The sequence below is a fragment of the Sitophilus oryzae genome, unplaced genomic scaffold (genome assembly GCF_002938485.1).
Source record: "Sitophilus oryzae breed Bouriz unplaced genomic scaffold, Soryzae_2.0 scaffold_467_pilon_pilon, whole genome shotgun sequence".
In the NCBI taxonomy this organism is placed as follows: domain Eukaryota; kingdom Metazoa; phylum Arthropoda; class Insecta; order Coleoptera; family Curculionidae; genus Sitophilus; species Sitophilus oryzae.
This window is the reverse complement of record NW_022147048.1, coordinates 468,027-494,279: the sequence shown is the minus strand read 5'-3', so window position 1 is coordinate 494,279 and position 26,253 is coordinate 468,027. Positions and strand designations below refer to the sequence as shown.

At 33.6% G+C, this 26,253-nt stretch overlaps 1 protein-coding gene across 1 annotated transcript in view; it reads right to left on the bottom strand.

Moving 5' to 3' along the window:
• Positions 1-26,253, bottom strand: part of LOC115886102 (serine/threonine-protein kinase SIK2-like) — a 101,616-nt gene that overhangs the window by 56,325 nt on the left and 19,038 nt on the right. The window contains exon 2 of the mRNA XM_030905156.1: positions 10,383-10,499. Coding sequence (XP_030761016.1) covers positions 10,383-10,499 — 117 coding nt within the window. The remainder of the gene's footprint in view (positions 1-10,382; positions 10,500-26,253) is intronic.

Sequence of the window (26,253 nt, the reverse complement as noted above, 5' to 3'; positions counted from 1 at the left end):
CGTCGGTTCTCTCAGGCAGAGAATAATCCTGTGATAAACTGCCAGTTAGATCTTTAGGTTGTGCTTTAGGGATATTCACGACCTTTTTTGGTTCTATGCCAGTTTGGTGCTGAAACACTTTCATGGCCTCCTGCTGACGGGCCAGAGATTGCTTCTGCTCCAGACTAAAAGCGGTCGCGTTTGAGGAACCTGCGAAAAATCTTCTAGACCCAGCCCAGAGAAAGCATCAGCAAGATTTGCAGGCTTTATAGTAGAAGGTATGCTAGGCATTGCAGAAGTGAGCATCTTCTGTTCGTCCTTGACGGAATTCAGGTGGGATGTTCTGTCTCCACCAGCTGAAACATGTCTTTTATTAGGGCGGTTATGGCTCCAAATTGCGGCAAGGTTAATCCATTCTCGATGCACAGAGGAATGAGGAACGGCAATATCCTCGTCGCGATAATTTCCTTACTGATGCCCAGCTTCTTGAGGGCTATGGTGGTTGAGGGCTATCTTGTAGATCCCTAGGATGCCCATGAGTACAGTAACACAATATTGTTAAGTAACACATAATTTTTCATAACTATGTATCCGTAACTATATTAGAAATGAAAAACAGTGAGTGGCACAGTCATAGATATAGATATACTAATGACCTAATTCTAAAACTACAAAGAAACGGCTAATATTGGTCAGTGGTCAACTATTTAAGTGGCTCCCCACTTAGATAGTCACCATCCCAGAAACCAATAAAATTCACTATTTTCTATTTGAATCGATATAAAAAAACTAATGTTGATTTTTTTAAATTTTTATGTCGTTACAAAAAGAAGAAGCCGAATTATATCGAGCTTCTTCTACCTAAAAATTCACTTTATCTAAATATTTACGCTATATTTAAAAGTATAAATTGATTGAATAATTATTTTATTATCATGTAACCCGGTATCTAAAGCAGTATATTATTACTTATATAAATGGATTTCTTGGACATTACCATGACATTACCGAGTAGCTAAGCTTGGCGCCGGGCTTGGGATTCAACTAGAGTCGCTAGGGATAGTCAGTCCACTTTTACAGAGCCCCGCATGTAGAAGTAAGGGGTAAATACAATGGGGTGCCTCCTGATGCCCCAAGATTGAGACCAGTAACGGCTAGAATTTTTTAGAATTTAGAATGAGTGGGAGGGGGGTTAATCACTGCGACCTTACAGATCCATTGTGTCCCCCTTTCTTGAGTCATAACTCATCATACAGTCCCAGGGCTTTGACAAAAGCCAGTATCTGGGACGGTTTTATAGAGGGTAGTTCTCCATCTCCAATATCAGTCGTACCAAAATTCATGGCACGAATGGTTGTCGTCTCGGCGCACTCAGTGATGAGGTGTACTGGTGTTTCCCCATCTTCCCACATAATCTGCATTCGCCGTTTCTTCTTAGTTTCAATCTACTGAGGTGTTCATTGAGGAGACAGTGTCCTGTTAAAACCCCGTGACAATCCGAAGATTGTTCTTACTTAAACCCAGGAAGATCTGTGATTTTTCTTGATCATAAGCCCTCAGAAACTTCTTCGAGTGTCTTAGACCGTTGAAGATTTCCATTCCAGGTTGCGGATGGAATCTTCCAAGTTCTTGAGTTCCGCCTTGAGTTGGTTACCACTTGGAAAGCTGAACGGTTCTGGTCCAGTTAGTGGAGTGTTCGCTCCTTTCCTAGATTATTTGCTTTTTCATTGCCTTCTATCCCTTGGTGAGCAGGCACCAAGAGTAGGAGGACTTTGTTTTCTTTGCCTAATTTATTCAGCTTCTCTATGCATTCTTTGACCAATTTCGAATTGATTGATACTGAGTTGATCGCTTTTAACGCTGCTTGACTATCAGACAAGATGGCCATTTCTTGTTTCCGATAGTTCCTATCTAAGATAAGTTGTACGCATCTTTCGATAGCGTAGATTTCTGCCTGTAGGATACTAGGGTAAGTGCCTATTGGTTCGGAGTATTTAGCTCTCGGCCCAAACACTCCGATCCCTGTTCCCGTATTGGTTTTGGAAGCATCAGTATACCAAGTTATGGTATGGTCTTTTAACTGCTGGGCAAGCGTTTCGCTCTTCCAATCCTTTTTATTGCTCAATACTACATGGAGATGTTTCTCAAAGTTGTACGTTCTTAGCATATCGTCCACTGGGAGTTGCAGGAGTGGTATTTCCTTTATGAGGGTGTTCCAAGCCCCTGATCTGACAATTCTCCCAGTACTAATTCCGTTAGTGACCATTCTAATCAATGTCGCATTGGCATATCTACCAATGACAATGTGCAGTGGTGTTAGATCTAGAATGACCTCCATTGCTGCTGTTGGACAGGTTCTCATGGCTCCTGTGATGCAAACGCATGCTAGTCTGTGGACTTTGCATAGGTTTAGCCTTGCCGTCCGTTGCTCTAGTTTTGTGTACCAGGCAACTGCTCCATAAGTAATCATGGGTCTTACTATCATGGTATACATCCAGCGCAAAATGTTAGGGGAGCAGCCCCATCTATTTCCGGCCAGTCTTCTGCATATCATGAGAGTCTTTATGGCTTTGCTGATAGTGTTCTTAATATGCCTGTTCCACAGGAGTTAGAGCATTATTTACTTCAAGTCTTCAATTATAGGTTGCATTCTGGCATAGTATGGCCCGTTAATATTGAATAAAAAGAACTATATTGATGTTTATTAGATCCAATACACTAATGATATAAAACCTTTTACTAAACTCAATTAAATTTACATTTCAGGTAGAACGACACCATAATATTGAAAAAAAATACTATTTTTAAGGTGAATTGCGATCCGTAACACTATATTAATGTTTATATAATCCGATACACTAATAATATAAAACGTTCTACCAATTAAATTTACAGTTCAGTTAGACTACAAAAACTCTTTTCTTTATTAACTTTAATTAAAAATTAAATAATTGAAGATCAACCAGTGTGATTTTTCTTAGATTTTTAACAATAATAAGATTGGCCATGTAGAAACTTTTAATGATCTACAGCTTCTACTTGCCAGATAAAAATACACAAAAAGTTAGATTTTATTAGAAGATTTATAAAGATTTTCACGAGTTGGATTCGTTAATATTATTATATTTTTTTCTTTGTCCGTTATAATTGAGAATAATCTATGGTTTGGGGATTACTGGAACGTAGAAAAACTTTCTTTATTGAGTCTTTAAATTATTATTTTATTATGATTATCATATTATAATACAAAAAATGATTTTCCTTTTACATGTAAATCCTAAAATACTTTGATAGCATAAATAGGTAAATACAGTACATATTTTTCGACCACTTACACTTCTATAAGGTTGTCCCCCCAAAAAAAACAAAAATATTGTATTTTTCGAATAAATTTCGAAAATTCTGTATTTTTCGAATTTTTTAATTTTTAGTTAAAAAACATATCTTCATAATATGGAAACATAGATAGAAGAATCTATGTGGTCAGATCCACACCTCGTCCTAGATGGAACTTTAAGAAAGCTAATTGGGACCAATATGCACAAAAATTAGACCAATGTATCCGCTTTATACCACCTGAACCAGAAAACTATAATCGTTTCATCGGGGCCGTCATTTCAGCAGCGAATAAATACATTCCTAGGGGGTATAGAAAAGAATACATACCGGGCTGGAACGAAAACAGTGAACATCTATACGAGGAATTCAAAGAGAGTTCAAGGAGTTGCAGATAACCTCCTCCATAGTCTAGACACTGCTAGAAGAGACCGCTGGATTGAAACAGTGGAAAACACAGACTTCCATCGATCTAGTAGGAAGGCCTTGGACCCTTCTACGTAATTTAGGAGGTTCAACAAGAATTAAAAAATGCCAAGCTCTCCAATATCAGCTAATCAAATTGCAAATTATATAGCTGAGACATCTAGGTCTCGACGTGATAAGGAGCACACAATTGAGATTAAGAGGAAATTGAAGGAGTTACGAACAACCACTCCCCATATCTCGGAATATTCACAGCCCTTCGAAATTGAAGACATAGTCACAGCTATTAAAGACATCAAGCCGAACAAAGCTCCTGGATATGACAACATTCATCCAGAATTCCTTATTTACGCTGGAAACCCTGCCCTCAAGTGGCTTTGTAGTTTCTTCTCGAGAATTTTATCAACCGGCAACATTCCAAAGGAATTAAAGAAAACTAGATAGATAGAGATGGGGCTGCTCCCCTAACAAAATGGGGCTGCTCCCCTAACATTTTGCGCTGGATGTATACCATGATAGTAAGACCCATGATTACTTATGGAGCAGTTGCCTGGTACACAAAACTAGAGCAACGGACGGCAAGGCTAAACCTATGCAAAGTCCAGAGACTAGCATGTGTTTGCATCACAGGAGCCATGAGAACCTGTCCAACAGCAGCAATGGAGGTCATTCTAGATCTAACACCACTGCACATTGTCATTGGTAGATATGCCAATGCGACAATGATTAGAATGGTCACTAACGGAATTAGTACTGGGAGAATTGTCAGATCAGGGCTTGGAACACCCTCAAAAGGAAATACCACTCCTGCAACTCCCAGTGGACGATATGCCAAGAACGTACAACTTTGACAAACATGTCAATGTAGTATTGAGCAATAAGAAGGATTGAAGAGCGAAACGCTTGCCCAGCAGTTAAAAGACCATACCATAACTTGGTATACTGATGCTTCCAAAACCAATACGGGAACAGGGATCGAGTGTTTGGGCCGAGAGCTAATTACTCCGAACCAATGGGCACTTACCCTAGTATCCTACAGGCAGAAATCTACGCTATCGAGAGATGCGTACAACTTATCTTAGATAGGAACTATCGGGAACAAGAAATAGCCATCTTATCTGATAGTCAAGCAGCGTTAAAGGCTCAGATCAACTCAGTATCAATCAATTCGAAATTGGTCAAAGAATGCATAGAGAAGCTGAATAAATTAGGCAAAGAAAACAAAGTCCTCCTACACTGGGTGCCTGCTCACCAAGGGATAGAAGGCAATGAAAAAGCAAATAATCTAGCTAGGAAAGGAGCGAACACTCCACTAACTGAACCAGAACCGTTCTGCTTTCCAAGTGGTAACCAACTCAAGGCGGAACTCAAGAACTTGGAAGATTCCATCCGCAACCTGGAATGGAAATTTTCCAATGGTCTAAGACACTCGAAGAAGTTTCTGAGGGCTTATGATGAAGAAAAATCACAGATCTTCCTGGGTCTGAGTAAGAACAATCTTCGGATTGTCACGGGGTTTTTAACAGGACACTGTCTCCTCAACGAACACCTCAGTAGATTGAAACTAAGAAGAAACGGCGAATGCAGATTCTGTGGGGAAGATGGGGAAACACCAGTACACCTCATCACTGAGTGCGCCGAGATGACAACCATTCGTGCCATGAATTTTGGTACGACTGATATTGGAGATGGAGAACTACCCTCTATAAAACCGTCCCAGATACTGGCTTTTGTCAAAGCCCTGGGACTGTATGATGAGTTATGATTCAAGAAAGGGGGACACAATGGATCTGTAAGGTCGAAGTGATTAACCCCCCTCTCACTCATTCTAAATTCTAAAATTCTAAAGAAAACTAAAATAATAGCTGTGTTAAAACCAGGAAAATCTAAAGATCAACCTCAGAATTATCGACCCATAGCCCTTCTTAGTTGTCGATAAGCTCCTAGAATGACTTATTTTCAATAGAATAAAGGATAGTATCTTAGACCATATTCCAGTTGAACAGGCAGGTTTCATTCCTAAACGCAGTTGCTGTGACCAAGTCCTAGCACTTACATCTCACATTGAAGGAAATTTCCAACTTAAGCTTAAAACCTCCATAGCTTTTGTCGATTTAACAGCCGCTTACGACACAGTCTGGAGAGATGGTATGGTTTATAAATTACTTAAAGCACTTCCTTGTCAAACTATAGCTCGAGTTATCAACAACATGCTAAGTAACCGATATATCCAAGTATTTCAGGGAGAGAGCACAAGTAAACCTAAAAAACTTAACAACGGCTTACCCCAAGGCTCCGTTCTCGCCCCTCTCTTATTCAACTTATACATCTCTGACCTACGAGATATGCAATCTAGAAAATTTTGTTACGCAGACGATATAGCCATAGCAACGGAACATGAATCGCTATATCAAACCCAAGAAACGCTTACAAAGGATCTCGCATCCTTGAATGCCTATTTTATAAAATTGAGACTTCAACCCAGTGCAAATAAGACAGAAGTGGCTACCTTCCATCTTAATAACAAGCTGGCGAATACTGAAATAAGCGTCCAGTTTGGTAACACCACTCTGCGTAATAACAAATATCCAAAATATCTGGGGATTATTCTAGAACGTACACTCTCATTTCGAAAACACCTAGAAAATGTTGCTGGGAAAATCAGAACACGAAACAACATTATACAAAAACTTTGTGGTACTTCTTGGGGTGCAAAAGCAACAACACTTCGGATCTCCGCCCTTGGTCTGGTATTCAGTGTGGCAGAGTATTGTGCACCCGTGTGGTTGAACAGCCACCACACAAATCTCGTAGACAGACTGCTGAACAACACCATGCAGCTGATTACAGGAACAATCAGATGCACCCCTAGTTACTGGCTTCCAGTTCTGAGTAACATCCTACCTCCAAATCTACGCAGAAACGAGGCTCTTCTTAGAGAATTTGATAAAATAATAGCTACCCCAACGCTACCTGTTCATAAAACACTTCCTGCTTTACAGGTGAATAGACTTAAGTCGAGGAATCCACCTTTGCGAACAGCTGAACAACTAAAAAGCAGTAACTACAATTCTCGAGAACAGTGGCTTCAGTTATGGAGAGAAATGGCCGATGCGCATCTATATTCCTGGTTCAAACATAACTATTGCCAGACATCGGGTACCGATCTAAACCGGAAAACATGGTCAACTTTGAATAGGATACGCTCTGGCCATGGAAGATGTGCGGATTCCCTTTATAAGAGGGGAAAAATACATTCCCCAGAATGTGATTGCGGATCCCCTCACCAAACCATCCATCACATAACTAGAGAGTGCAACCTACGCGCTTATGGTGAAGACTGGAGGGACTTTCTGGAGGCTTCTCCATCAGCTTTGGAATGGATAGGGCATCTAGATGTTAATATATAGTGTTCGTAAATACGTTTTTTATGTTGTCTTTTTATATTATACTTGTTTTTTTTATATTTACATTGTAATGTTTTCATTTACATTGTAGTTTATTTTATGTCTATGTTTAAGTGTCTGGTTTTCTTGCATGTATATGAGCCATACGATAAATAAATAAATAAAATAGATAGAAGAACGAAAACCCAGAAAAAAAACAATGGTTCTCAAAATTTAACCCGAAATATTTTTGTAAAACTAGAGGAAAATGTAAGTCCACCGTAATACTGTATGAACGAAAAAAAAAACGGCAGCCAGTTGTCTTAGAAATTTTACATATAAAATGACAGGGTACTTGATTTTATCGCCATCGCTGACGCCGATTTTTTTTCGACCATGTTTACTTTTATTGACCATTATTATAATTAAAAAAATTGGCATCGGGAGGCACATATAGGCGCCCATACTAAAATATGTTAAAAAGTTGGTAGGCAGTTATTTTAGTTTCAATTATCTCAAAAACTGCGACTTTGACTGATTTTGATGTTATTACAAATTTTGTTGCAAATATTATTCCTAATCTTAAATTGAAAACCGCGTTTCGCTAGCTGCTGTAATTTTGCTGAAATTTGTATTGTGAAACCTGTTTGAGTAAGCTCCAGAAATATTCACTTTTACAATATTATTTTCTGCTGATTAACCATTAATAAACTTATTTAATTTTAGGGTAATACAAAACCTTTAATAAAGCTAATAACAAAGAGCTATTTCCGCACCGAAAGTCGATTCATCGAGGAACAATTCGGGTCTTTAATCCAACCCACTTATTTCAACTTTCGCAAGATCGTTGTAAAATCTCGGCGCGTTACCTTCAACTTGACTGCCGCCGCGTCGTGACGCCAATGACGGCGGTGACGTCACGGCGTCGCCTAGCAACTGGCCGATCGTCTTTTTCGGCCGCTCCGTTGCCTATTTTCTTGACGATCGCGGTATTCTGCCAAGCTTTAATTTCTTTTTCTGTTATGCCATTAATTAAACCATGATCTGGATGAAGAGAGGCTTCTACCGTTTAATAATTTAGCTGGTACTGGGTATTAAATCTCCTCAGATCTAATTTTCTAGTTTGGCTGATAATTAGGCTTAGATAGAGAGGATGTAAGGGGTAAAGGATACGGCTCTCGTCTACAATAAACATCGCACGTTTATCTCCTGCAGGCGGCATATTATTATGGATTATGGTTTCCAAACAAGTTTTTGGAAGTTCCGGACAAGTGATGACTGATTATAAATTTATTTGCGTAAGGTACTTACAAAATGCAGTTCATATGATAAAATATACCTATTACGATTTATAAAAAATTACCGAATACAGGGTTGTTCACCACATACGACGACACGGAGTATTGTAGCTAAACGATTAGATTTTTACAAATTGTAAGTCTTGGGTTCGTTGAAGGACTATTAGAGCTACAATTTAAAAATATTTTACAAGATGCAGAGTGTCCCAAATAAGTAAAAAATATCATAGTTTTATTTTTTTAAATGGAACACCCTGTATATTATTCTATTTTTGGATTCTACGATTGAAATAAAGGTAAATTTGATTAAGGTTTATCACACTTAAACCTTACCGTTTTTGAAATATTTTCAATTTTAAGAAATTGCAGTAAAAATTTTAATGTTTCATTTCTCCAAGGGTATCAAAATTTTTAATACTAAATATTTACTGAAGATTATCTATTGATCAGATATTGTGTTGCAGTAATAAAAATTTTACTACCTTATACAGAGTGTCCAAAAATTTATATTAAATAATTACTAGCTTTAAACGGCAATAACCTGTTTAAGTTAAATGGAACACCCTGTATATTTTACGTGAATCATATGCACAATTTAATTGTCTATCAAATTTTATTATACCATTTTTTACCTATCTCTGCAACTTTTCGTAGAAAATGCATTTTCTTATAATTTAGACCTCATTTATCACTATACCCATGGAATATTGACATTTCAGATTTTTTTAAGCAACATATATGCAGAAAATGTACAAGTGGTAAATATTGCAAGCCTATTGGTATACCAAAAAAACTATTTAAATCTTTATAAAAGAGTATACGAATTAAATATACCACCATTATTTCCGACCAAAAATTAGTTAATTACATACTTTTAAATTGTTTTAATTAATAAAGTATTCTAAATAAATGTGGATTTGGCTCAGAAATCAATATAATAATAAATTATGAAAATAAACTTCTCTGTTTTTATAAATCAGCATTTGTCAAAAAATGAAATAAAATTTATAAGGCGTTACTTTTTACCACACTGTCTAATACACACATAAAATTCAGTTTTTTAGTATTTGGAGCAATTATTATTAATCAACATAAACAGTCAATTAATGTAGTCTGAATACTGGGATCATATTAATTGGTCCTTTTTAACAAAAATATTTAAACAGTTTTTTTATTTTTTTTATGAAATAAGCGAGCTATATCGACAATTTAGTATCCGTACTCTTGGAAAATTTGTTACATCTTTAAAAATAATCTAAAATGTCAATATTCCATGGGTATAGAGATAAATGAGGTCTAAATTATAAGAAAATGCATTTTCTACGAAAACTTGAAGAGATAGGTAAAAAATGGTATAATACAATTTGATAGACAATTACATTGTGCATCTGATTCACGCAAAATATATAGGGTGTTCCATTTAAATTAAACACGCTATTGCCGTTTAAAGCTAGTAATTATTTAATATACATTTTTGGACACTCTGTATAAGGTAGTAATTTTTTTATTATTGCAACACAATATCAGGTCAATAAATAATCTTCAGTAAATATTTAGTATTAAAAACTTTGATACCCTTGGAGAAATGAAGCCTTAAAATTTTTACTGCAATTTCATAAAATTGAAAATATTTCAAAAACGGTAAGGTTTAAGTATGATGAACCTTAATCAAATTTACCTTTATTTTAATCGTAGAATCTAAAAATAGAATAATATACAGGGAGTTCCATTTAAAAAAATACAACTATAATATTTTTTACTTAGTTGGGACATTCTGTATCTTGTAAAAATATTTTTAAATTGTAGCTCTAATAATCCTTCAACGAACCCAAAACTTACAATTTGTAAAAATCTAATCGTTTAGCTACAATACTCCGTGTCGCATGTGGTGAACAACCCTGTATAAAAATTATATTATTATAAATATTAGGCTTAATAAGAAACAATAATCACTCACCTGATAAAGTTTAATTATATGGGGATGATCCAGTCTTTTCATAATATCTACTTCTCTATAAACCTTTTGTAAGTTACTAGAATCCAGTTTTGACTTTTCTATAATTTTGATTGCAACCTGTAACAGAAATAGAGAAATCAAAAGATCTATTAAACTAAATATCCTTTAAGGCATTTTTGATAGAAAACGACAAGCGTGAGGCCTTTTAAATGTGGTGCAAAAAATTTGGACTTGATCCAAAAACTCCTAAGCTAAATCAGAATGGCATGGATGAAAAACTAGAACATGAATGAGTTAAAATGAAACGTAAATCTTTATTAATAGTGACTAGAACGTTTTTGTTCTTAGTGAACAATTGAAAATTAGACCAAGACTAATTAGACCCAATTTTTACCCCCAAAAGTGCCAAATGTTTGTTCGATAGAGGGTTTAATCAAAAATGAATCCAAAGGTTAATTAATTTAAAAATTATGAGACTTTCTTAAAAATTCCTTTTAGACCACGGGATAACTCTCTATCAAACGGTATCGAAAAATATTTAGACGTATCTTTCTCCACTTGAAAAGTCGAATTTTCAGAAATCATTAACCTATACCTACGTTTTCTAATTAATTTATCAACTAGAGAAGGAGAATATTCATTACACTCAACTACATGCCTAATGTAATCTCTTTCTATTTCATATGTTTCGTTGGAAAGTGGGAAACTAAGTAATCTATGAACTAAGAAATTTAAACTAGCCATTTTATGTTCAACACTATGATGTGATTCATTAGGAATATATCTGCGTGTGGTCGTATTTTTCCTATAGATATCAAATTCCAGGCAATTATTAGTATTTCTAATAACTAATACATCTAGAAATGGTAATCTGTCGTTGTTCTCAATTTCATGCGTAAATTTAATGAAAGGAAAACGATTTTTTAACTTAGAAATAAAATTATCTATGGTGTCTGAATGTGTGTCAAAAACAGCAAAAATATCATCCACATACCTACATATTACGAACTCATTACTTAGAGTATAAATTTTTGATATTTTCTCTGGCATTAATTAAAAATAAATTCATTTATACAAATCACAACATAGTTAAAGCCACTTCAACGAATTATTTGGAAAATTAATAACAAAAACTGGTATTGACGTCAGCAGGAGTAGAAAACGTTATCCGGCAATAAATATTGAGAAATTTTATAAATTTGCATTTATGAGCTCGACAGCTAAAATGTTGGCCGCCAATCAACTAATAAATCTCCTTGTCTACAACCTGTTGGATAATTCAATCCAAGATTGTGTTTAATTTTTCTTCTTAGGACAATTTCGACGCATATATCAAGTTTATTAAATTAAGCTTATTTAATCAGTTACTAGTACAGTACTATACTATTATAGATCAATATTGTAGGAGCTATCTTGCATATAGTTAACCACAAGTTTGTTGTGGTCAGCTTTGTGTCTATGCAGATTCAGAGGGATAGTAGTGAGTCGCTCATTCCTCGTAAATATTAGCAAGCAGTAAATAGCGGAAATAGTTGATACGATTTGGTATTTTAGAGTTCACTTCCTACTAAATGCTTCAAATTTTCAGACTAACCGATAAGATATACTTGAAATTTAACTATACTTATAAATAACATCTTCGTGACGGAAAAAACGTGACTTTTTTCGATTCTTGAAAAGAAGTCTGCTATTTTTGCCATTAAAAGAAAAATATGCAAAATAAAATATTTAGTTATTTTACTTATTTATTTCCTATACGCCAGAGGCATTCAACAAAAAATACAATTTGAATAGCTAATACAAAAATAATAAATAATACAGATAATACAGAAATAACAGATGATACAATTTTTTCGTTTCTCGAAAAAAGTCTGCCTCTTTTTGCTATTCAAAGAAAAATCTACAAAATAAAATAGTTATTTTATATATTTGTATCTTATAGTCCATAAATAATAGATAACACAGAAATAACGGATAATACAGAAACAAGAGATAATACAGAAATAATAGATAATACAGAAGTAATAGATAACACAAAAATAATAGAAAATACAGAAATAATAGATAATAATAAAGACCAAGCACAGTCTACAATTCGTTCTTAAATACAATTAAATTTCGATTCCAAAGAAACCATGCTGATCAGTTACAATAACATTGTTAAAACACTAGTGTGTTGTATCTAAACGGACACCGGCGTGTCAGTGATTTTTTTACTAGTAAAACAAATTTGACTAAAGGTGCGTTCACACCAGCTGAGCCGCTCCGCGCCGCGTCGCACAGATCATTTTCAAACAAAAACATCAAAACTACACGTTAAAAAAATGTTTTGCGCGGCGCGGCTCGGAGCGGCGCAGCCGGTGTGAACGCACCTTAACAGAGAAAAACTCCTTAACGTTTTATGGAGGTATACACCCGTCAACAAAAGCAAAAGAACACTAAGAACAAACAAAAAAAAACTAATTAAAATATCTAAATCCCAAGAAAAATCAAATTATGTCAAAGAAAATTTTACCATCGATAAAAAGTCAATTTCCTGCAAAAATTATGAGGAAATATTTTAAGTAATACTCTCAAAGACAAAGTCTGACTAAAATATTTTCCGTATTGACTAAAATATCCTCTGTATTTATTCTGGCGTGGTGAGATCCAATATTTTCACCGGGGATGCGGAATAAGATATACGATTTAGAGAAATAGAAAAGTGAAATAAATATAGAAAATTTTACATCCTTGAAACACGATACAAAGAGGAACTCTTTAAAAATATAAAATGATAAGAATAGAAGCTATTTTGGTATATCAAAACTAAAAAAGATACAGATATAAAACATCTACTGGAATACAAAATTAAAAATACTGCTGTTTTTTTTCATTCAACTTTTATTTCATATTATAGTTATACTTAGGTATATACATCAATATTAGATTAGACCAACAAGAACAAGTCTCCAGAAAACTTGAAAAACTGCAGAAGTAAATCCAAACAATAAAGTAAGGTTTTCATATTTGACAGAATATCAAATAAATTATGGAAACTTTTCAGGCACAATATGTATATATACAGGGTGTTTCAAAACAAATGCGAAAAACTTTAGGGGGTGATTCCTTGTTCAAAATAAAAGGTAGTTTGCTTTATAAACGTTGGGTCAAAAGTCAACCATTAGGGAGATATCGCGGTACAAAGATGGCGGAAAAATAATGTTTTTATTTTTTATCTTGAAAACGAAAAGAGATAGAGTAATAAAATTTTATGGAAGCATCACTGTTATGAAAACACACTTTCAGGTAATTTTTTTACTTTTTTAAAATGATTGGAAGGGGTTGAAATAAAATACTCCTATCATTCTTGTTAACGAAATTTAAAGAAAAATCTTATCAAACACATGCAAATGCTTTAATTTGGATAGCTTAGTTTGTTTAGAAACTTTTTTACCTCTTGTATTTTTTTGATAAAACTCACCGATTGGAAGTTAAAAAATAAAATGTAAAGCATTACATGTCAGGACAAAAAACATTTTTAGATTAAGAATCTAGTGATAATAACGATAATAATAATCATCTAGATAATAACGTATTGCAGTAGAGTAATGTCAAATAAAATAATATTAGGAACATCCTAAAAAGTAACAGCGGCCGATTAAATTTTTTCCTAAAAAAATTACAGCAGCCCACTAGATTCTTTATCAGAAAATGTTTTTTGTCCTGACATGTAATGCTTTAAATTTTATTTTTTAATTTGAAATCGGTGAGATTTATCAAAAAAATACAAGAGATAAAAAAGTTTCTAAACAGACTAAACTATCCAAATTAATTTTTTTGCATGTGTTTGATAAGATTTTTCTTTAAATTTCGTTAACAAGAATGATAGGGTAGTTTATTTCAACCCCTTCCACTCAATTAAAAAAGTGAAAAAATTACCAGAAAGTGTGTTTTCATAACAGTAATGCTTCCATAAAATTTTATTAGTCTATCTCTTTTCGTTTTCAAGTTAAAAAATAAAAACATTATTTTTCCGCCATCTTTGTACCGCAATATCTCCCTAATGGTTGACTTTTGACCCAACGTTTATGAAGCAAACTACCCTTTATTTTGAACAAGGAATCACCCCCTGAAGTTTTTCGCATTTGTTTTGAAACACCCTGTATATACATATATGTCTAGTTGTTTTTAATTTTTCAAATTTAGCATATCATATTGTTATCTGTGATTGAACAATTTTTGTGATAGATTATAATTTTTTGACTTTGTAAAAAATTTTTGACTTTTTAACTTGTCATTGTATTTTATAAATTTGACCTCTGTAATTGTTTTAGCTTTGGGCCTGATGATGGGAACAGTTTAAATTCCCGAAACATGTCGCCCCCTTGCTTTTTTAAGCATTAAAATTTAAATTAAACAACTTAAAGATTGTGAGTGATTGTCCTTTTACACCCGCTTTCAAAGCTTTGGATTTGATAATATATACTCACACTGGGTTAGAGAACGTATAGTTTTGCATCAAGAAAGTCTGCTCCTCATATTTCTTCAGTTATTTGATAAATTGCTGATGGACTGATGCCATCAACTTCAAAAATTTAGCATAAAATGTTCTTGTTGAATGTAGATATAGATACTTTTAATATTTTTTAGTATGATCCCATATAGCACATCAAATCACATTTACGATGTGTTTACATTATTAGATGTAGACACAGGGTGACACAATTTCCCCGATGTAAATATGCTACGTTTACACGTTGTAGTTCAACAAGTATGCACAAAGGTTAAACGTCCGCCTCACAATGTAGCCACAGTATAGCATTTACGTATACACAAAGTAAGGGGTACACAGGTTGCCGTAGGATATGCCGTAGGATGTTTACACATTGAAGTTGTGACTATCGCGTGTATACGTATGTATTTTGCTTCGTATATACATCTTGTGTTAGATAAAACTACTTCTTATGAACGAATTTAGGAAATAATACAAGTTTTGATGCCTAACTTTTCGTTCTTTTTAAGAAATATTTATTCAGTGATACGAATTATATCTTTTTAGAACGAAAATTAGGAAGGCAAAACTTTGTATTTTCCAAAAGTATCTCGATCGTAAGTTCAAGAGAAGTAGCCTTAAAATTGTTCCATTTTTGTTTTGTATTAAATATGTACCATTTTTCTTCCATAAAAGGGATTAAATGGTTAAAAAATAAAATTCTTATATTTCTTTATATCAATAATAGCGCAATAGCGCAAATAACACAATAATAATAATTATTTACACTGCAGAAACCAGAAGTAAGAAAACACTGTAAAAGAACAGAATTTGTATGAAAATGTATTAAAAATATAAGTACCTAGTATAACAACATACTAAAATGGTAAACACTGGTATATCGCCACGATTTGGTGGACCTCGTTTAGTCATTTTTTCTCTCTTTTCCTCCAAGCAGTTGGTTTATTAGCATACTCATTCATCGAGCACTCTGTTGGACTTTGTTGTATTTTATTTCCAGATTAACAACCTCACCCTTAAATTTTAGATGAAACTGATTATTGAATATTAAACATATCTGTATATTGAACCATCAATAACTTACCGAATATCAGTGTAAGAAGTTCTTTGAAGTGTTTAAATCTTTCTTTCTCTGGTCCATTTAGATTTGTATTATTTCCAAATTAAAAAAAAAATATATTGCAGAGCTAACTCAGCTAACCTCTTTAGCATTATACGAGAATATTTGGAGTTTTCATTCATTGAAGTCAAAATTTGGTAAATTGGGTATCGAGTAAGGGAAGAGTCGCTGCTATAATATTAATAATTAATACTCTTAGGAAGGTGTAACAAGGTAATTAAAAACTTGTACTTACCTTAAAATCTCTTTTAAACTACACACAAACAGAACATTTATATAGAGCTTCCGAATGATAAAACAATAATGGCTGCTAACACATACCACTCCTAGAAGGAGAAAGGAGAAAGGAGAGAGGATACATAAGATACACTTGGTCGGTGTATCTACGCTGAGGCTATCCGCGCATGCGCACACCTTCATTTCATGTTAGAATGTAGACACACCAGTACACTATTACAAAGTGTCTATATAGATATTTATATTATGTGTATACGTCACATTTTTACAAGATGTGTACTATAGGCACAACTATGTGACTTATACATTGTATGTCTCATATACCGACGTCAGATTTCATCATTTTAATAATTATTTGTTACGTTACAAAAATCTCTTTAGAATCTTGAGTGCATACGGTATACAACTAGTAAACACTGTATCACACAATTCTATCAATATAAACCTGCGTGTATCTCATATGTATATGTTAGAACTAGATGAACACTTAGGTTCACTTGAACATATGTTGTTTCTCATGTGTCTTCCTTATAGAAACGTAATTTCATTTGGACGTGCTATATGGGATGAATCATATTCCATAAAAAATAAGTGGACTTCATCCAATTATCAGAAATTTTTCAGTTATTGTTGGTAAAATGCTGATGGACACGATATCATGACATGCCGTCAACTTCGTCAAAAATTTAGCGTAAAATCCTTGTTTATATACAGGGTATCCCAAGTACAAATATTTTAACTGGTAGTATAGTTCAACCCCAGCCTATGAGGTTTTTTTCGCGAAAAAAAAAATTTGAAAATTCGAAATTTTTTGAAATTTTTTTTTGGAAATTTGTTTAGTTTTTAGTTAAAAAACATAATTTCTTGGTAATATGGCAACATAGGCATTAGATTAAATTTACAAGAAAGAAAATCCTGAAAAGATCCAGTGGTGGTTCTCAAAATTTTAGCAAAAAATCATTTTTTTTGGAAATTTTCAAAGTAAAATATCTCCGTTATTTTGGACTTACTTGAAAAACGATAAAGAGAAAATATGTTCCTTTTATCGAGATCAACCATCCTTTAAAATATTTGCACTTATTTCTGGGATACCCTGTATAACTAGTTATTCAGCTTGAGTTAATTCTGGGAGTTCAATGATAGATGGCTACGAAAATTGCAGGGTGTTTCAAAAATTTGAATTTCTGATTAAGTGGGACAATTGCAAGAACGGTAAAATTATTAGGGTGATAATTCTTATTAGTTTACCGTTTTTGCGATTTTCTCACTTAATTAGAAATGGGATTTTTTTAAAGACCCGCGATGCAATTCTCATAGCCATCCATCAATGATCTCCCAGAACTAACTCACGCTGAATAACTAGTTAAATTGATAATTTAAATATTTTTTAGTATACCTAAATAATTTTATTCGCAAGAAAATTATATTCTTAACACCAGTATCATACTTCTTCAGCTATTGGTTAACTGATGATTGACACATGCCATCAACGTCAAAAAGTTAGCGCTAAATGTTCTTGTTACATACGAGGCATGTTTTTTAAGTAAGTACCGTTTTGCGATTCCGCCGCCGTGGCGCTACGGTCGGCGTTCCGCGCATGCGCGCTGGTTACCTACATCTCTTGTCTATGCACATACGACAGTACAGTCTGATTCTTCATTGTATATGTTGTTTATTGAGTGTTTAAGATGCCTCCGACAATCGTGAGCCCCGCCGATTGTGAAGTACGGGCTGTCATACGATTTCTTAGTGCTAAAGGCGTAAAACCGATCGATATTCATCGTGAGATCTGTGAAGTTTACGGACAAAACATTATGAGTGATGGAATGGTAAGGAAATGGGTGAGAGCATTTAAAGATGGCCGCACAAATGTGCATGATGAAGAACGGAGTGGGCGTCCTTCGGTCGTTAATAAAGATTTGGTGCAGAAAGTGGACGAAAAGGTGAAAGAAAACAGACGCTTTACAATTTCATCATTGTGCGACTACTTTCCTCAATGTTCTCGTAGTGTTTTGTATCGCATTGTGACCGAGAACTTGAATTACCGGAAATTGTGTTCACGTTGGGTTCCGAAAATGTTGACGGATTTGCACAAAACCCAACGCTTAGGCAGTGCATTGACTTTCCTTGAGCAGTACCACAATGAAGGTGAAAATTTTTTAGTCAAAATTGTTACTGGTGACGAAACATGGGTGGCCTACGTCACACCAGAATCGAAACAACAGTCCATGGAATGGCGACATTCATCATCACCCAAAACAGTGAAGTTTAAGCAAACAATTTCTGCCCGGAAAATCATGTGCACAGTTTTTTGGGACAGAAAAGGAGTATTGCTAGTGGAGTTTCTGCCTCGTAATGAGACAATCAATGCAGCATCTTATTGTGAGACATTGAACAATCTGCGCCGTGCAATCCAAAACAAAAGACGTGGCAAGTTGAGTAAGGGTATTGTTTTGCTGCATGACAATGCCCGTCCACATGTGGCTAATCGGACCAAAGACCTCATCAAATCTTTTAAATGGGAAACTCTAGATCATCCTCCATACAGCCCTGATCTGGCGCCCAGTGACTACCATTTATTCCTGCACTTGAAAAAACACCTGGGCGGTCAGCGTCTTCAAGACGATAACGAAGTCAAAACAGTTGTGATACAGTGGTTAACCAGTCAGGCGGCAGAATTTTATGAGGAGGATATTGAAAAACTGGTGTCACCTTATGACAAGTGCCTCAATATTCACGGAAATTATGTAGAAAAGTAGATTAAGGTACAGGCTTTCATGTAAAAATAAAATTATTGCGATATCTTTGCACGTTTTTTTTTTAATTCCAAAACGATACTTACTTAAAAAACATGCCTCGTATTTAAGTAGACTGTACGTGTGTGGTTACCTTTAGACGCGCAACTTGGCACGAGAAAACTACCCTACGTCAATCCTTTTGCCGACACGATCGGCGTTGACGTCAACAGACTTTTATATTTCTAATAAGGCGATAAAAATAAACGTAAGAATGCGGAGCGCGCGAAAAATCCCAAATTCAGGGTTGAATTCTGCGTGTAGTAAATTAAGAATTGGGTTACGTAACTTGCTATACAGAACTTTTATTGATGGAATTTCAATATCGTTTATAAACATCTGTATTAAAAATAAACATCAGTAGATTGCTGTAACACTCTTATGTCTACTGCCCGGGTTAATTTGTTTTAAATCACAACTAGAGTGCTTTGTTTTAACCCTTTATAGGTTGACGGTCGCTAAATCGACCACTTTAATTTAACCAACTAATCAGTCGCGTGGAAGTGACTTATTTTTATGCGCGCTTTGGCCATTTAATCAACCATATCCATACGTTGGCCGAATTGGCGCGAAAGGTTAAAAAATAGTTATTTCTTTATTCTTTGTATTTTTTTTTGCTTCCGACGACGGAAAGAGATAAACTTTCCGAAACGTTAAGCATTTTTTTCTTTGTTAGGCAAATTTGTATAACTGTAAACATAACTTCTGACAAGCAGTGTTCCAGCCTTGTTGCTGGGGTATCTGGGGCCTACGTGCAGCATTCTTTGGTGCGCCTTTTTTATATTGAAATCAATTATATATTTTAATCTTAATCTCAAAAATTTAAAGAATTTATATTCTGCGACAAACGAGCAATATGCAATTGGAAATGTAAAAAACTATTCTAATTAAAGTATAAAAACATATATTAAATAAAGAAAACAAACAAAACCACAAAAATATTTAGTAACAAAAATAATACCCTAAAGAAAAAAACTGACCCATTTTATATGAAATACATACAAACAGTAAACTAAAAATCGGAAATAATATACATGTACTGATTTCTTTCGAAAATCGACAACTATGAAACTATGAACCCTTCCCGGACACAAACGGTACATTGTGAGACAAGAAATTGTAGAGCGAAACAAGAACTATAACATAGGATACAACATTTTAATGAACAGTGCTTTCCATAAAATCAATAAAATGAAAAATATACAAAATAATATACATGTACTGATTTCTTTCGAAAATCGACAATTATGAAACTATGATCCCTTCCCCGACACAAACGGTATATTGTGAAACAGAAAATTGTAGAGAGAAACAATCCCTATAACATAGGATACAACATTTTAATGAACAGTGCTTTCCATAAAATCAATAAAATGAAAACTATACGAAATAATATACATGTACTGATTTCTTTCGAAAATCGACAATTATGAAACTATGATCCCTTCCCCGACACAAACCGTTATATTGTGAGACAGAAAATTGTAGAGAGAAACAAGCCCTATAACATAGGATACAACATTTTAATGAACAGTGCTTTCCATAAAATCAATAAAATGAAAACTATACGAAATAATATACATGTACTGATTTCTTTCGAAAATCGACAATTATGAAACTATGATCCCTTCCCCGACACAAACCGTTATATTGTGAGACAGAAAATTGTAGAGAGAAACAAGCCCTATAACATAGGATACAACATTTTAATGAACAGTGCTTTCCATAAAATCAATAAAATGAAAACTATACGAAATAATATACATGTACTGATTTCTTTCGAAAATCGACAACTATGAAACTATGATCCCTTCCCCGACACAAACGGTATATTGTGAAACGGGAAATTGTAGAGAGAAACAAGCCCTATAACATAGGATAGAACATTTTAATGAACAGTACTTTCCATAAAATCAATAAAATGAAAAATATACGAAATAATATACATGTACTGATTTATTTCGAAAATCGACAACTATGAAACTATGATCCCTTCCCCGACACAAACGGTATATTGTGAGACAGAAAATTGTAGAGAGAAACAAGCGCTATAACATAGGATAGAACATTTTAATGAACAGTACTTTCCATAAAATCAATAAAATGAAAAATATACGAAATAATATACATGTACTGATTTATTTCGAAAATCGACAACTATGAAACTATGATACCTTCCCCGACACAAACGGTATATTGTGAGACAGAAAATTGTAGAGAAAAACAAGGCCTATAACATACGATATAACATTTTAATGAACAGTGCTTTCCATAAAATCAATAAAATGAAAAATATACGAAATAATATACATGTACTGATTTCTTTCGAAAATCGACAACTATGAAACTATGATCCCTTCCCCGACACAAACGGTATATTGTGAGACAGGAAATTGTAGAGAGAAACAAGCCCTATAACATAGGATACAACATTTTAATGAACAGTGCTTTCCATAAAATGAATAATATGAAAAATAAATAGATGATAATATAAAATTATATGGGGAATGTCATTGATGTTCATTTCCAAGCCAACTGGACGCCGTTTTTTTTTCGATCATTCTGTACTAATTTTTAACAATGGGCATTAAAAAAATAGATTTCACACAATGTTTTTCGTAATGTTTTCTGCTCGGTTAAAAGATGTCCAAATCGTAATTTTAACTCATTTTTGTCAAATGGAACGAGGGTGGTTCATTAGCATATTTGGAAAAAGCCGAGAAAAAAGCATTTTTGGTACAAAATTGGAAAAAAAATTTGGTACCACATACTTGATATTTCGAGTCAAATTTCCGTTATGAACACAGCTATTGCACTCTAGAATGAAATTTAAAGTACTATATTTGTTAAGCTATCAACAGAATACCGAGGGTGCCATTTAAAAATCAAAAGTTGTTCATATCCAGTGAAACAGTAAGTGATCGAAACTAATTGAAAACATCCAGCCATCCGGCCACTCTATAAATTGGGTTAAATAATACGCTTTTAGGTTAAAAATGGCACACTAAAAAGCACATTCTACATTACTTTTTTTTATTTGGGCCCCCCTAAAATAAATTCCCGTATCCGCCCCTGTTACTAACATGCCAAATCCCGTTTTTAAATGGAAAAAAAATAAAAAATTGCGAGAGATGCCCATTCCTACTTAGGATACTGATACAGTGGCGAGTGACCCTCGATTGTTCGATACTTGATAGTAATTCTTTCTTGCAAACAATGGAACGTTGTTGACGTTGTGAAGCGGAGAAAATGCGGTAATTATCGCTGATTGCTTTAAATCTGTTTAGACGAATCTATATACAACCTTATAAAGAGTATTGACGTCACAGTTGACGCAAATGCCACGACAGGGTTTGGAGTTTAGGTGTTTAGATCATAAAATATACCTGGATACAGTTTCCCATCGATAATCAGAGGTAATGAACACAAACTATCATTTGGATTCGATTTTGGGGCAACATAAAATAGTTTCTATTGACATTTTGTTTTAAAAATACCCTTGTTTCAACTTTATGAATTAACAATTTTTCTGGATATATTATGTGTATCCAGAAATAAACATCTTAAAATTTTACTATCAATCATATTTTCAGACATTTTGTTAGAAAGACAGGGTCATATTATACAGGGTGTCAACAAAAATAGTGTACCAAACTTCAGTGGGTGATTCTACAGATAAAAAATAAAACAAAAAGTTCCTATTAACACGCTGATAAAAAAAGATAGACTTGGCTAAAGCCGTCATCTTTCTTGAAAAAAAAAATTTAGTGGCAAGAGAATTAATTTTAGCGTAAAAGAAAATATTTTGCCTGAAGAAAAACTCTCTGAACTCAAGAAAACTGGTTCTCTTGAAAAATTCGAAAATTTCTCTTGAATCTATTTTCATTCAAACAAGTGCAAGTTACTTTGTTTTAAGATAATAAGAAAAATACGGTAGGAAGTACTTCATTCAAGAAACATGGCAATTTTTCCAATAGCTAAATACTCTTTTGATCAAAAATAGTAACGACACCCAAAGACGATGACGAAAGGACGGTATATACCAGTATATACAATCAGTCGGCAGTCCGATCAGTCGTACGTCGCATTTCATAGGTCTTGTACGTTGCATTTCATAGGTCATTCATCTTTTTAAACGCATATCGTATAACAAATTAGTGATCGTTATTAACATGCATTTGTCATTTTTTATGAACAAATTTTAGGATATATGAATTTTTTAAAGGAGTTTCTGAAAAAATGGAAATTAGAAATTAGAGCATTTATTTGCTATATTTGAAGGTAAGAGACATTTACCTAATGCACCTGTTTAGATAATGCATGCGTGACTATCATAGACTTAAAATAAAATATAGACTACACTACTTACATCTCAACGCGGTCAAACAATCTTTTTTGTACACATGTTTACTTCTGGGTACAGTCGACCGAGCCTTCCTCATCCAGCCTATGTTGTCACGTCTTTAATATTATCAATATTTTTTTTCTTGTTATACACATATATTGAGATATTAATACTACAGTTGAATAAAGTAGGTTTTAATATTCCATAGATGTATTAAATAGTCCTTATACTACTAAATTATAAGTCGGATACTGTTTAAAAAGGATAAGTTCTTTACAATATGACAACACCGATTAGAGGCGAGGGAGCCTATTCATTCCTTAAGTGTTTATTTTATTGACTTTTTCTGTTCAAGAACTATAAAATATGGTTCGCCAGTGCCAAATTTGCAAGAAATTTGACTTAAATAATCCATTTAAGTCTTGAAACGACTTTCGACCGGTAGGCAACTCTCAATTTACCCATTAGGAGTCAGTGGCGTTGTTGTAGAAAGGCGCTTATTTAGATAATATTTTAGTAAAATGTAAAATCTCAATTTTTTCTCTTACATTACATTATTTCACTAAATAAAAAAATTACCCGCTTATTTCATTAAAATAAAAAAATTACCCGGCTATGATACGGAGAGTTCAGGTGTACTTGAGAAACGAAAGACAGTGTTGTGTTTCTCGGCAGAGTCGTCAGGGAACAACCGTTACGACAGAGACAACCTATCTATCGGTCGTGTCGCACTCGTTATAACCTAAAACAATAACACAACAATAACAAAACATTGTTTGACCGCATGTTGCAGCTATTTATGAATGAGATGCTCAGTCTATATTTTATTTTAAGTCTATGGTGACTATAAATAGAATAAGAATATAGGTATCGATTTTTTTATGCAAATAATTACAAAAATTTTAGAATTTCAAGTCGTCGTATTAAAAAATTCAAAATGTGTCCAAAGCTTATAATTTTAATAATATATTTGCTTTACTTTGATTAATCGTGATGTAACATTTTTTTGTAGTTTGTAGAGTGATGAACCACCCCAAAAAATACCAAGGAGTGAAGAAGCAGAAATAACTACTGTGGAGGAAAATCGTATCACTTTACTTACTACAGACCAGGAAAACTTAAATTTATCAGAAAATAATATACCTCGTAATATGCCTGTAGGTATATGATGTATAGACTTCTCTTAGATCAAAATAAATTTTAGTTGAGTCAATAGTATTCGCTATTGGTTTAAGAATTCTAGCTTATTGTTTAATTTTTTATTTTAATTATACTTTTGTGACGTTTGATAAGAATATATTTTATATTATGCTAATTTTTAAATAATTATTCGTCTTTTTATTCTTTCAGATACAAAATACTTAAATTAAAAAGTCTTCTTATTGAAAAATATTTCAATCATACATTTTTATTAAAAAATGTTTCTGTTTATTTATTACTTTTTATACATTAGTTAGTTTTTTTTTTAAGTTTTTACGACTCCAAAATGCTGTTACGTCAGCCGCATCGGCTGCCGACCGGGTCTCAATAAACTATCTTTCTCGCGCTTATAGATACTAATAAGACTTTCTTATCGCGCTCATTTAAAATCTTTATTCGCGTCTGGCAAGTATTAAATCCCATTGAATTTTTTTCGTCTGGCAATTAACACGTATTTTTTAATATCATCTAATAAACACGCTGTAAAAATTTTAGAATACCTAAAGTATGTTTTCCAGGTATAATAATTAAACATATTTGGAATGGTCGGGTTACACTTTAAACCCGAAAAAAAAGTCTGGCGTACTTATTTCTAGGTTAAATAGATGCTAAAGTTTAAGAATAAACAAATTTCTAGTTGCCTAAAGAATGTTTTTTGGATTTATTTTTTTGCAAATGTTATGGGTTGCGCAGTAGCGAAATACCCCCAACCCCCCAGCCAGACTTAGGATTCTGGGTTCACCAGTTAATAAACTATACATTTTTAGTTATTCCTAGATTGCCTAAAATATGTTCTCTAAATATGTCGTCAGCTCTTAGGCTATAAAGAAACTATATACAAAGAATTCTTTTTCAACGCTTAGAAAACTGAAGGAAAAAACACGTTCTCATACTTCAGTTTGTAGGTATTTATTGTTTAGTCGAAACAAAAGTAAAATTAGCTTTCACTTTCAATGAAAGTGTGAATATACTGATAATTTTGACTGAAAATGTGTTCTCGCAATTATTATTCGTTCAGTTACACTGAATCAGCCACACTGCTTCAAGTGAGAACCCCTCTTTACTGTGTATGCTTATGTTGATTAAAATTTCAAATCAGTAACAAAGGTGTGTCTAGGTAGCTCCTAGATGATCTAAGGTATGGGTGAAAATATATTCCTCTATCAACATAACATATAACTCTCTCGTTCTATGTCACGTTATTAAGGATAATTAGTCTGCATTCAGAGTATTCAGAGCGAGGTTATTGTGAAATGGATCTTCAGAGGAAGTCGATTTATATACCTGATGACGGATGACAGTAATTGTCTCTGTCGGTGAAAACCATCATTATTAAATATATCATGGTTATATTAAATATATCATATATATTTATTCTACGATTCATTGGTAATACGATCGTAGGAATATCAGAAAATAATAGTTGTTATTGTTTTTAATACATATATTTTTTTATTTGTTAAGAGACATTCCTTATTGAAGAGATGTAAAAGTCAAATAACTAAAGATAATGGATGTACAAAATTCCATTAGTTTTAATTAAACATCGGTATAATATAACCGGTATATTATACTCGTATAGTATACACGTACGTATAGTATTTTTTGTAGGTTCATTCCGAGCACTTTTTAAAAATATAGACAGTTCTAGAGAGTGTCCCCAAAAAAAGTTACATATC